This window comes from Saccopteryx leptura, chromosome 1 (genome assembly GCF_036850995.1).
Source record: "Saccopteryx leptura isolate mSacLep1 chromosome 1, mSacLep1_pri_phased_curated, whole genome shotgun sequence".
Taxonomy (NCBI): Eukaryota; Metazoa; Chordata; class Mammalia; order Chiroptera; family Emballonuridae; genus Saccopteryx; species Saccopteryx leptura.
This window is the reverse complement of record NC_089503.1, coordinates 6,711,049-6,725,169: the sequence shown is the minus strand read 5'-3', so window position 1 is coordinate 6,725,169 and position 14,121 is coordinate 6,711,049. Positions and strand designations below refer to the sequence as shown.

The window sequence follows — 14,121 nt, the reverse complement described above, 5'->3', positions numbered from 1 at the left end:
CAGATAGTTATATACATAGAAAATGAACATTCTTTGGAGGGGCAGAATTGCATAGTGGAATGTGTGGTTTGGAGTTAGTCAGATCTAGGTTTGAATCTCAGTTTTGCCACTTAACTAGTTATCTGTGACTTTGGACAAATTAATTAGCTTATTTAGTCTCATTATTCTTATCAATAAAATTGGGTATTTCCTGCTTGCATTTAAACTGCTTGTCATGTAGCAAGTGTTCAGTAAATGGTAGCTTTCATCATTATTAATTATAGCCCCTCTCTAGTAAGTTCTTTGAGGCTCACAGAAGTCAAAGAACTTTCACTTACTTGGTTGCCTTGCTGCTAGATATAATTAGTCCTTTCTATAATATACCCTATAATCACCAAGGTTACAGAAGTTTGAAACTGTGCCAGGAAGTTTTTTTTAAGTGTTAAGTACAGAAAATGTTTTTAAGAGACCATTGCTTTTCTACTGTTTGAGCATTGTATAATATTTTTAAATGAAGATGTGTCATGTCATGTGTGCTGCAGTTACTATTTAATTACCACTATTTATGTGTACGAATAATACTAAATTTGTTTCCAGAATTTTCAAATAATTCTCATCCATTTTTCTAATATTTTTTTTTTTTCATTTTTCTGAAGCTGGAAACAGGGAGAGACAGTCAGACAGACTCCCGCATGCGCCCGACCGGGATCCACCCGGCACGCCCACCATGGGGCGACGCTCTGCCCACCAGGGGGCGATGCTCTGCCCATCCTGGGCGTCGCCATGTTGTGACCAGAGCCACTCTAGCGCCTGAGGCAGAGGCCACAGAGCTATCCCCAGCACCTGGGCCATCTTTGCTCCAATGGAGCCTTGGCTGCGGGAGGGGAAGAGAGAGACAGAGAGGAAAGCGCGGCGGAGGGGTGGAGAAGCAAATGGGCGCTTCTCCTGTGTGCCCTGGCCGGGAATCGAACCCGGGTCCTCCGCACACTAGGCCGACGCTCAACCGCTGAGCCAACTGGCCAGGGCTTTTCTAATAATTTTTAAAAATCTTTTTTTCTAACTATCCCCACTCATCATACAATTCTTGATCTCTTTTAAGTGTATTTATAAAAAGTATTATAATTTATTCTTTATTATATATTTGCATGTTTTTCTTTATTGTATTATGAGATTTTGAGGTTGGACCTTTTTTTTCCCTTTAGTATGTACCCAGTACATAGCCCTGTGTTTTCTGAGCCACCAATAAGAACTTACTGATTTCTCACTCTACTTCTCATTCTCCTGGACTTCTCCCTTTTCTGGGTGACTCTCTAACTTTGGTTTTAGGGACACTATATTAAATATAGTGAGTTAGTATAGGAAAGTAGTTAATACCGAAGCTTTGGAACAAGATTAGATACCTTTAGAAAAGCTTTTAACCTCAGAAAATGTGGATTAATATAGGGACCTAATAGGGTTTTTATGAGGGGTAAGTGAAGTAATATAAGTAAGATACTTTAGCAACATTTCTGAAATAGAGAAAACATTCATTGGATGGTCAGTCTTATATTTGTAGGGAGGTGTCAGGCTGTATTGGAAAGAGCATGAACAATGGGTTTTTGATAGACATAGGGTCAAATTTTGGCTCTATCACTGAGTTACTTAACTTCTGTGAGCCTCAGTTTGTTTTTGTTATTTATTTATTTAGGGACAGAGTCAGAAAGAGGGACAGATAGGGACAGACAGGAAGGGAGAGAGATGAGAAGCATCAATTCTTCATTGCGGCACCTTAGTTGTTCATTGACTGCTTTCTCATATGTGCCTTGACAGGGGTACGGGGGCTACAGCAGAGTAAGTGACCCCTTGCTTAAGCCAATGACCTTGGGCTCAAGCCAGCGAACTTGGTCTTCAAGCCAATGGCCTTTGGGCTCAAGCCAGAGACCATGGAGTCAGGTATATGATCCCATGCTCAAGCCAGTGACCCTGCACTCAAGCTGGTGAGACCACACTCAAGCCAGCAACCTCAGGCTTTTGAACCTGGGTCCTCCGTGTCCCAGTCCGACACTCTATCCACTGTGCCACCACCTGGTTAGGCTGTTTTTGTTATTAATCTACAAAAAAGGGGTAGTAATACCTGCCTTCTGGATTGTTATGAGGTAATGTATATATAGCACCTGTACAATGCTTGCCACATAGTCGGCATTCAATAAGTGGTATCTATTATTATTACAATGAGTAACATATACTTTCAGATTATTATTTGATCCTTAAAACTTTTGTGGGGTAAAAAGAATAAATTTTATTCCTCTTTTTCAGATTAGGAAATAAGATCCAGAGCAGTTAATTGATTTTTTATTTATGGTTACTTAAGTAATTTTTACAGACCCAATACTAGAACACAGGTCTTCTGGCTTTGAATTTTTTGCTTTACAACTTTTCCTTAAAAATAAATGTTTGGAAGAATGAATAGCATTCAAAAATAGGTTTTGGCCCTGGCTTGTGGCTCAGCGGATAGAGCATCAGCCTGGTGTATGGACATCCCAGGTTTGATTCCCAGTCAGGACACACAGGAGAAGCGACCATTTGCTTCTTTCCCCCTCCCTCTTCGCCTTCTCTCCTGCTTCCCCTCCTGCAGCCAGTGGCTCAGCTGGTTCAAGAATGGCCCTGGACCCTGAGGATGACTCCATTGGAGCGCACTAGCCTCAGGTGCTGAGGATAGCTTGGTACCCAAGCATCGGGCTCCAGATGGGGTTGCTGGGTGGATCCCAGGGGTGCATGTGGGAGTCTGCTTCACTAGCCCCCTCCTCTAACCTAAAAAAAATAGGTTTCTTTTAGCATCTGCTCCTTCAACTTCATTCATATTCTTAATACAGATTGACCCACATTAGAATGGTAGAGTTAAGATAGAGTTACTCTTCTCAGCTCCAGTCTGAACTACTTTTATTTATTTTAAGATTTTATTAATTGATTTTACAGAGAGAGGAGAGGTGGGGGGAACGAGAAATATCAACTCATAGTTGCTTTCACTTTAGTTGTTCTTTGCTTGCTTGTTGTATGTGCTTTGGCTGGGCTAGCCCAGGATTTCAAACTGGTGACCCTAGTGTTCCAGGTCAATGTTCTATCCACTGCACTACCACTGGTCAGGCATGGATTACTTTTAAATTTGTTCCAAAAAGTGGTTTTGAGATTGTGGGTTGTACTCTGATTATTGTTCATTTATCTCCTGAAGTTCCATGAAATAGATACTTGAACCTAAGAAGTGATGGCTGTTACATTCCCTTTATGTGTCCATGTCTCAGACCCAAAGACGTTTCCCCTTGGATGCCTGAAAAGCTTTCTGAGGTGTTATTTTTTGTAGGAAGAAATACCATAATTTGATTCACTTGTGCTTTTGTTTGTGTTTATTTGGTGGATGTTTTGTTATGTTGTTACAGGTTGATAAAAATCCAAGAACTTGGATGACAGATATTCTGGTTATAAAGAATTTTTTACGCAAAATTGTCATGGTACACCCTAAGGTAAGCTGTTCTTTTGCGCAATAAAGATTCTCTTGTTGCTCTGGCTGGTTGGCTCAGTGGTAGAGCATCAGCCTGGTATGTAGAAGTTCCAGGTTTGATTCCCAGTCAGGTCACAGAGGAGAAGTGATCACCTGCTTCTCCATCCCCTGCTCTTCTCCTACAACAAATTAGCTCAAATGAGCAAGTTTGCCCCGGGTACTGAGGACAGCTTCATGGCCTTGCCTCAGACACTAAAATAGCTCAGTTGTGGAGCAATGAAGGAGTGGCCCCAGATGAGCAGAACATCAGCCCCAGACAGGGGTTGCCAGGTGGATCCTGGTCAGGGTGCATGTGGGAGTCTGTCTCTCTGCCTCCCTGCCTCTCACTTGATTAAATTAAAAAGAGGGGAGTCTCTTATTTACCATATTTCCCCATGTATAAGACGCACTTCCCAGAAAAATTTGGGGTCTAAAAACGGTGCGTCCCATGCAGTGGTTGTATATTTTTTTACTTGCATTTCCCATTTTTTTGCGCTTATTTTTGTGTTCATTGCTGTAGATAAATAAAATTTGAGTTCAATAACTTTATGTAATACTTTTTTTTTTTCAAATTTTGGGCCTCAAAATTAAGTTGCATCTTATACATGGGGAAATAAGGTAAGTCATTTTTTCAAAAGACCTCTACTCTGTAAAACATAGAAGTATCTGGTTGGTTCTCTTTCTTTTAATGACATGATTATAACTTTTAATATTGAATTGATTTGGTTTCTATGTCCCTAAGGCAGTCTTGATGGTGGTCATGTGACATATAGTTGGGAGCCCTTGGATACAGAGAGATCTCTTTTGGGTTCCTATTTTTACTTATTTACTCTTTTTATTTTCTCACTTAGGGTACCTCTTTTTTTTCTCCTTTGTGTTTCATTTTTCTGCTTAACCTGGATATTAAACCTTACTGAGTACTTCCTTTTTTAAAATGACAGAACAAATAAGCAAGTTTTGATAAAGTACTTTGAACTTTGAAGAGCAAAATTTTTTATTATCTATAGTTGATATATTTATAAAGATACACAAGTTAAGTATGCTATATGACTTCCCCTCTTTTCTCTTGTTGGCTTCCTACTTTTTTTGTTGTCAGCTGGGTTTAGTGCTTATTTTTTGTCAGTCACTGTTCTAAGTGTTCTCCATGCATTTACTCATTTAACCCTCGTAACACTCCTCATGAATAGGTTTTATCATCACCCCCATTTTATAGCTGAGGAAGCTGGTACAGAGATTAAATAACTTGCAGGGCCAGGATTTGAGCACAGTCTGGCTCTGGAGTCCCTTATTACCCATTATGTCATATTGAAAGGAAAATGTAGGTTGAAGGTAGGAAATTGTTACTGAAATAAATGGGAGGGAGGACAAAAACATCAGCTGGGGACAGGAGAAGAAAAGGCAAAAAAAAAAAAAAAAAAAAAAAGCATGGAGCCTGATCAGGCGGTGGCGCAGTGGATAGAGCGTCAGACTGGGATGCGGAAGACCCAGGTTCGAGACCCTGAGGTCACCAGCTTGAGTGCGGGCTCATCTGGTTTGAGCAAAAAGCCCGCCAGCTTGAACCCAAGGTCGCTGGCTCCAGCAAGGGGTTACTCGGTCTGCTGAAGGCCCGTGGTCAAGGCACATAAGAGAAAGCAATCAATGAACAACTAAGGTGTTGCAACGTGCAATGAAAAACTAATGATTGATGCTTCTCATCTCTCTCTGTTCCTGTCTGTCTGTCCCTTGAGTCACTCTCTGTCTCTGTAAAAAAAAAAAAAAAAAAAAAAAAAAAGGCATGTAGTTTCCTTGTGTCATAACAATGGAAAGAATAGGGAGAAAAATGGATAGTTCCTTTAAGAAAGGGAAGAAGAGCCTGACCGGGCGGTGGCGCAGTGGATAGAGGGTCAGACTGGGATGTGGAAGACCCAGGTTCGAGACTCCAAGGTCGCCAGCTTGAGCGAGGGCTCATCTGGTTTGAGCAAAAAGCTCACCAGCTTGAGCCCAAGGTTGCTGGCTCGAGCAAGGAGTTACTTGGTCAGCTGAAGGCCTGCGGTCGAGGCATGTATGAGAAGGCAATGAACAATTAAGGTGTTGCAGTGCGCAATGAAAAACTAATAATTGATGCTTCTCATCTCTCCATTCCTGTCTGTCCCTGTCTATCCCTCTCTCTGACTCTCTCTCTGTCTCAAAAAGAAAAAAAAAAAAAAAGAAAGGGAAGAAGAGATACATTAGGAGAACAGGAAAGGACAGAAGGGTATGATCTCTTGATAATTTGTGACTACTTATAGTGTAGGATGCAACATATTTAAGATACAGAGTTTGAGTACAGACAAGTGTTAATTATGGTTAGGGATAGTGCAAGTGATAAAAGGTGATAAAAAGGATATCTCCTTTAGGAGTTGAGTATGGAGGTTTTCCCATCTCCATCCTGGTTCATGTTAAATCTCACACACCATTTATTTTGCAGATTAGATTTAATTTCAGTGTGAAGGTAAATGGAATCCTCTCCACGGAAATCTTTGGGTGAGTTCTTAAATCCGTGGCTCAAGTGTATGCCGTGGCTCTATAGCTTTTCTCAGTCATTACTGTCCCATTCCCAGTGGGTTCACAGTTTGATTTATTCAGCCAGTCACTTTGAAATGTATTGAGACCCCCACACACACATTTTCTTATTCTGTATTAGCTTTTAACGAGTAAATAAATTCACCTAAATCTTTTATGTTTATCCCTTTAACTAGAGTGGGTAGACTTAAAAATTGTCATTTTCCGTTGGTTACTGAATTTCAGTAATCTCTGGGGGTGGTAATAGTCATATACCAAAATTTGTATCAGGCAGAAATTAGTATTAGAATCTTTGAGATAAAGCTTAGCTTTTCTTTGCTTTGCAGGGCAGAGAATGAACCTACTTTGAACCTGTCGAATGGAATTGCTCTTGTCATAAACTGTCAGCATTATATGAGGTGAAGTGGGAAGCATTGCTGTCCCTCTCCATGTTTTACTCTCCTGTTATGAATATGAATGTGGCAGAAATTGAAAATGGTCTCACTTGTCATTTATTAGTGCCAGATGTTAGAGTCTTTAAGAAAAGTGAAAGTAAAACGTTTAAGCTATTTGTATTGAAAATTATTATTATCCCTGCCTCCTTGAATATATATGCTGATTGATATGAGGACATATTCTTTCTCCTCTCCATGCTTTATTTTCCTCTGTAAATGAAACAAAACATACCCTGTAATTCCAATCCCATTTAGACATGAGAAGAGAGGACTGGATTTAAAAGGTTACTTGAACTTTTGGCTAGAGAGATATTATGAATACAGAGGAATTCTTTTTGTGTTATTGTTTGTACATCAGCGTTTTGCATAGGTTTGGAAATTATCTCTCTCCCTATCTCCACCTTCTTAAGACTGCAAAATAAAAAAATAAAATAAAAAAATCCGTGGCTGAGGTAGATAAAATGTGGACTGGCCAATACCTCCACCTGTCCTGCTATGCTAACCAACTAACACAGAATCCAAAGTGGACATGAACTTTTTTATGCTCTGTATCAGCACTGGTAGTCATAAGACCTTTAGACTGAAGAAAGCACCCATGGTTTTTAAGTCTGTTTTTTACTCATGTGTTGCCTGTGATTCCCTGATTGGAACACAAATTACTTATTCCAACAAAACTGATATGGCAGGTTATTTGATTATGCATATGCTACAGATTATAAAAGGAATTTTGAATGCCCTTTTAAATAATTTCTTAGGAGGAAAAAAGCTAAATTTTTATTATTTGTTTTTTAACAGTATACCAGAACTTGGTACAACTCAATCACTCTGCAGCAGAATCCATCCTGTGCTAGGACATCCAGTAATGCTTTTCATCCCCAATGATGTGACTGGCAAGGACTTGTTGGGAGAGCTGATACTGACCCCAGCTGCTGCTGTGTGTCCCTGCCCGACGATCTCTTCCAACCACTTGAATAGGATTTCTTCAGTCTCCATATCCTTTTGATGACAGAATCCATACAATTGTCTTTGAAAATGAATTGTTATGCATCAATTTTAGAAAAGCTTTAAGCATATAAACTCCATGTCTCAAAGCCAGTATGATTTATATAAAAACAAAAATCCAATATGAAAGCCAAGCTTGAAAATTTTTCCAAGAAACTGAAAACTATGAAATGTGACTCTTCATATTATTCAGTGTGGCTGAGGCAGGGTATGAATGGAGCAAGAGGGAGAGGAGGCTGGAAAAGGCAGTTGGAGTGGAAAGTGGTGGACATTGAGTGCTACACTAAGGAGTGTGAACTTTATTCTCTGTATAGTGGGGAACCGTTAGATGTTTTAGGAGTTTCTAGTAGCGCTGTACAGGATGGATGGGAGAGAGAAGTCAGTGGTCACTAAGTAAATAAGTAGGTGAACTGGGTAAGAGATATTGAGTGCCTGAATTAAAAGTGTGATGAGTACGGAAAGGAGAGATTGAGAGACTTACTGCTGGGAGGAATCAACATAATGGGGTAATCAATTTATTGTTGGAGTTGGGAAAGATTAGGGGCAGGAGATGGCTAAAGTAGATATCAAGATTTCTGTATCTGGAATAGAGACAGAAATTAGATGGGGAGGGATTCCTTTTTTGGGTTATAAAATTGTCCTAAAATGGATGACAGTGATGGTTGTACAATTCTTTGAATGTATTAAAACCTATATCATTGTGTACTTTAAATGAATTAATGGTTTAATATATGAAGTAAATGTCAAATAATTTGACATTTAATTTAACAAATAATTTGACACTATAATGATACTACCAACAAGATGCAAATCATAACAGATTTCGGTGATGGTGGGGGTATTAAGAAGAATAGTTTGGCTTTAAACATGAGTTTATGGTGCGTAGCAGGATAGCCTTTGAAAATGACAAGCAGCTATATTGACATTTTTGTCTGGAATTTGGAACTGATATTTAGAGATAGATTTTAGAGCCTTCGAGTTACCTATACTATAGTATAGTGCTTTGGTTAGAGCACAGCACAGGGGTATACATGCTGAATTCCCCACTAATCAGCTCTGTGACCTTGGGCAACTTACTCAACCAGCCTAAGCGTTTATTTTCTCAGCTTTAAAATAGAGATGATAATAATAATGCAAAGATTGTTTTATTGTTCTTTTGGGGTTCTTTCTTTGTTTAGGACTTATTACATATAATAATCCACATCAAGCTACTTGTATACTGCCTGAAATACACATAAGCTCAATAAATATTAGATATTATTACTATATGATTAAAGCTATAGGAGTAAATAAAGTAATAGTAGATTATAAAAATAACAATAGAGGGCCAACGTCATGGTATGGTAAATATCAGCTGAGAATCTCTTTTAGGAGGAGGTAGGAGGAGGATTGTGGTAAAGATTATGCATGGACATCTTGTGTTTTAAAATATGCTTTTAAAAATATCTAGATCCTACAGATGAGTATAAAGTAAAATATAAAAGTTCCTTCTTTTTTCTCATTCCATTCCCTTAGGAAGTAAGACAAATTTTCTATCCTCTACAAGTTCATATTTCAGTGGTAAGTTTTAACAGATATCAGGAAATGATAAGTACCATGAAGATACAATAAATCAGTTAGAGAGATAGAGAATGATGGCAATGTTATTTTAAATACTTTAGTTTGGTCAGTGAAGACTAAGGAGGTGATGTTTTAGTGAAGGGAGAGAGAGCTCTATGAAAAGTCTAGTGAAATTTCAATTTCTGAAAATGGTAGGTAATTACTCTCCCATTGAAGACAAAGGCTGGATAAAATATTACAACACTGTAAAAGTATCCAAGAGCTAGTGAATAGGGAGGAATTTCTGGGTCAAGATTTGAAAAGAAAGGGACTACAGAAAGCACAGCCCCGCCTCACCAGGCGGTGGCGCATTGGATAGAATGTCGGACTGGGACGCGGAGGATCCAGGCTCGAAACCCCGAGGTCTTCGGCTTGAGCCCAAAGGTCACTGGCTTGAGGCCCAAGGTTGCTCACTGGCTTGAGCAAGGGGTCACTCGCTCTGCTGGAGCCTCCCAGTCAAGGCACATATGAGAGAGCAATCAATGAACAACTAAGGAGGCTAAGGAACCACAATGAAGAATTGATGCTTCTCATCTCTCTCCCTTCCTGTCTGTCCCTATCTGTCTCTCTCTCTGTCTCTTTCTCTGTCCCTGTCACAAGAAAAAAAAAAAAGCACAGCTGTGCATTGGGGTGATCAAGCCAGATGAGCTCGTGCTCAAGCTGGTGAACTCAGGGTTTCGAAACTTGGACTTCTATGTCCAAGGCCAATACTCTATCCACTGTGCTACCACCGGTCAGGCTGTAAATCATATTGATGTTATAATCCAGACAGTAAGAAAAATTAATTTAATTGACTTTAGAGCATAGTGTTTTGGCTGTACATTCTTGGTGGAATATACTCGTAAGGATGAAATGAACTGCAAAGAGCTCTTAAAATTAATTTGGTGGTGTTGATTCTTAGTAATAATATTAGTATTATTATATTGAAATTATTTTATGCATACTTGTTATGAAACAAGTAATGTTAACATGTTTAGGAACCAAAAATGAGATAGAAAATATATTAATATAAATTCAAAGAATTGAAAAAATAATCTTAAAGTGGAATTGAAAATACCACTATGAATCACTAATTTTTTCTGACTTTTAAAATTAGATATTTCTTATCTCTGTCCAAGGAAAAATTCTAGAACAATGAGCACTCATAGCACCCAAAATGTGTTCTCTAAATATCATTGCTCACTAAAAATGAGAAGTGGCTGACTCTAGGCCTAAAGTAGAAATGTACAAGACAAACTGGCCATCTTGTTGGGCCACAAAGCAAGGAAGCTATCAAAAGCCAATGAAATTATGTCAAAGGGCTTAGAAACTTCCACTTCCAGCCATGATAGAATACCAAGGACTGGATTTCACCTTCCACTTTGAACAACTAAAAAAAATGGCCAAGTTATATTAAACAGTAGTTTTCATATATTACACAGCAGGCAATGCAGGACATTGGTTTTGGAAAGAGGCTACACAAAAAAAGTTAACTCCATGATTGCCCCATCATACTTCCTAGAGAGAATTTCCAAGCTGCAACACAGGAAGGGGATACGTCTAGTGAATCTCTCTGGAGTTGAGGTAACATTCTGAGTTCAGGGAGGTCCAGGACGGTAGGAATTATATAAATGAGTACTTAAGATAAGAGAAATGTACACAGAGAAAGCTTTAGACAGAGGGTAATCCCTGGAGTATGCACAGAGCTGGAAATAGTTTCTGTTCTTACTAGTCAGGAAGAAAGGAACATCTCATATTTCACAAGGAATCAAGGGTTTGCCTGAGTAGTGGGGAAAAGTTAGCCTTATTCTACAGACTTCTCTGAACCCAACCAACAAAGCTTAAAAGTAAGATGCAGAAGGCTCAAACTGTTTCCATGTTTCTCTATAGTGTACAAGAAAAAAAATTCAAGAATATTTATAGGATACAAAATATTCTATATCCAATAAGGTAAAGTTCAAAATGTTAGGCAGCCAGTAAAAATTAATTGCCATGGCCTGACCTGTGGAGGCACAGTGGATAAAGCATTGACCTGGAATGCTGAGGTTGCTGGTTTGAAACCCTGGGCTTTCCTGGTCAAGGCATGTATGGGAGTTGATGCTTCCTGCTTCTCCCCCTTCTCTCTTTCTCTCTTTCTTCCTCTCTTCCTCTCTCTCTCTCTCTGAAAAATGAATAAATAAAATCTAAAAAAGTATTTTAAAAAATTAATTGCCATGAAAAGCAATCAGAAAAATAGGACCCATAAGGAAGGGAGGAAATCAATCAATGGAAATCTGCTCAGAATGACATAGATCAGGGGTCGGGAAACTTTTTGGCTGAGAGAACCATGAACGCCACATATTTTAAAATGTAATTCCATGAGAGCCATACAAGGACCCATGTACCTTACGCATTATCCAATAAAAATTTAGTGTTGTCCCGGAGGACAGCTGTGATTGGCTCCAGCCACCCGCAACCATGAACGTGAGCAGTAGGAAATGAATGGATTGTGATACATGAAAATGTTTTATATTTTTAATGTTATTTTTTTTTTATTAAAGATTTGCGAGCCAGATGCAGCCATCAAAAGAGCCACATCTGGCTCGCGAGCCATAGGTTCCCGACCCCTGACATAGATGATAAAATTAGTAAATAAGGACATTAAACCAGGTATAACTGGTTCCCTATGTTCAGGAGAAGATGATCAAACATATTAAGAAAAGATCCAAATTTAACTTGTACAGATAAAAATTATACAATTTTGCCTGACCAGGTGGTGGCGCAGTGGATAGAGCATCGGACTGGGATGCGGAAGGGCCCAGGTTCGAGACCCCGAGGTTGCCAGCTTGAGCATGGGCTCATCTGGCTTGAGCAAAAAGCTCACCAGCTTGGACCCAAGGTCGCTGGCTCCAGCAAGGAGTTACTCGGTCTGCTGAAGGCCCCCGGTCAAGGCACATATGAGAAAGCAATCAGTGAACAACTAAGGTGTTGCAATGAAAAACTGATGATTGATGCTTCTCATCTCTCTCCGTTCCTGTCTGTCTGTCCCTATCTATCCCTCTCTCTGACTCTTTCTCTGTCCCTGTTAAAAAAAAAAAAAAATTAAACAGTTTTTAAGACAAAAATACAGTGTATAGGATTAATTACAGATTTACACATTGCAGTGAAGAGATTAGTCAACTTGAAGACATAGCAATGGAAACTACCTAAAATGAAACAGAGAAAATAAAACTAAAAAGAAAAAAAGCATCAGTGAACTGTGGGATAATTTCAAGTGGCCTAATTCAGTATAACTGGGCCTGAGGGGAGGGAGAGCAGATAAAATATTTGAGGAAATAATGTCCCCCAATTTTCTAAATTTGATGAAAACTGTAAACCAGCAGATCCACAAAGGTTAATGAACCCTAAACATAAGAAACATGATAGGCCCTGGCCAGTTTGCTCAGTGGTGGAGCATCGGCCTGGCGTGCAGGAGTCCCGGGTTTAATTCCTGGCCAGGGCACACAGGGGAGGTGCCCATCTGCTTCTCTGCCCCTCCCCCTCTCCTTCCTCTCTGTCTCTCTCTTCCCCTCCCGCATCCAGGGTTCCATTGGAGCAAAGTTGGCCCGGACGCTGAGGATGGCTCCATGGCCTCTGCCTCAGGTGCTAGAGTGGCTCTGGTTGCAACAGAGTGATGCCCCAGATGGGCGGAGCATTGCCCCCTGGTGGGCATGCCTGGTGGATCCCGGTTGGGCGCATGCGGGAGTCTGTCTGGCTGCCTCCCCATTTCCAACTTCAGAAAAATACAAAAAAAAAAAAAAAAAAAGAAACATGATAAAAGTTATACCAAGACATGTCATAATCAAATTGCTTAAAGCCAGTAATAAAGAAAATATCTTGGTGGCACAATGGATAAAACATTGACCTGGAATGTTGAGGCCACTGGTTCGAGGCCCTGGGCTTGCTTGATCAAGGTACATATGGCAGTTGATGCTTCCTGCTCCTCTCTTCTCTCTCACTCTCCCCTCACTGAAATAAATAAATAAATAAATAAAATTAAGATAATATCTTAAAAGCAGCTGGAAATAAAAAGATACGTTTATATATAGAGGAACAAAGATAAGAATTACAGCAGATTTCTCATTGAAAACAGTGTAAAGTAGAGGAAAGTGGAGCCACATCTTTAAAGTAATGAAAGAAAAAAGAAAAGTTATTGACCTGGATGGAATTCTATAAATAGAGAAAATATTTTTCAAAAATGAAGGCAAAATAAAGACTTTTTTAGACATGCAAAAGACTTTATTACCAGCAGACCAATATTCAAAGAAATGTTAAAGGAAATCCTTCAGGAGAAGGAAATGATAGCAGATAGAATTCTGGATCTACCCAAATAAAGAAGAGCACTAACCACCATCTGGATATATATGAAAGATTTTTTCCCAGTTTTAAAAATCTTTATAAAAGAACTCTTTAAAGCAAAAATTACAACAGTGTATAAGGCTTATAACGTGGAAGTAAAGTGTGTGACAGTAGCAGAAAGGTTAGGAGGGGAGAAATGAAAGCATATTGTTGAAAGATTCTCATGGTATATGTGTCAACTGCTATATTGCTTGAAGGTAGACTATGGTAAGTTAAAGTTCTATATTATAAAGCCTAGAACAAGTCCTAAGTTAATACAGCAATAGTCTAATAAGCAAAACAAGGAATAAATGGAATTATAATATATATCCAATTCAAAATAGAATTCACAGAATAGAAAAGAAGAAAAAGAAAACAATGCTAGGAACAGATGAAAATCAGACAAGATGGTCGCCCTGGCCGGTTGGCTCACCGGTAGAGCGTCGGCCTGGAGTGCGGGGGACCCAGGTTCGATTCCCGGCCAGGGCACATAGGAGAAGCGCCCATTTGCTTCTCTACCCCCACCCCCTCCTTCCTCTCTGTCTCTTCCCCTTCCGCAGCCAAGGCTCCATTAGAGCAAAGATGGCCCGGGCGCTGGGGATGGCTCCTTGGCCTCTGCCCCAGGCACTAGAGTGGCTCTGGTCACAGCAGAGCAACGCCCCGGAGGGGCAGAACATCGCCCCCTGGTGGGCAGAGCATCGCCCCTGGTGGGCGTGC

The 14,121-nt window shown here is 39.8% G+C and overlaps 1 protein-coding gene across 1 annotated transcript in view; it reads left to right on the top strand.

Moving 5' to 3' along the window:
* TOP6BL (TOP6B like initiator of meiotic double strand breaks) overlaps positions 1–14,121 on the top strand; it is a 69,210-nt gene that overhangs the window by 30,118 nt on the left and 24,971 nt on the right. Inside the window, exons 5-8 of the mRNA XM_066360000.1 lie at positions 3,393–3,476; positions 5,940–5,995; positions 6,361–6,432; positions 7,264–7,459. Of these exons, the coding sequence (XP_066216097.1) occupies positions 3,393–3,476; positions 5,940–5,995; positions 6,361–6,432; positions 7,264–7,459 (408 nt within the window). The remainder of the gene's footprint in view (positions 1–3,392; positions 3,477–5,939; positions 5,996–6,360; positions 6,433–7,263; positions 7,460–14,121) is intronic.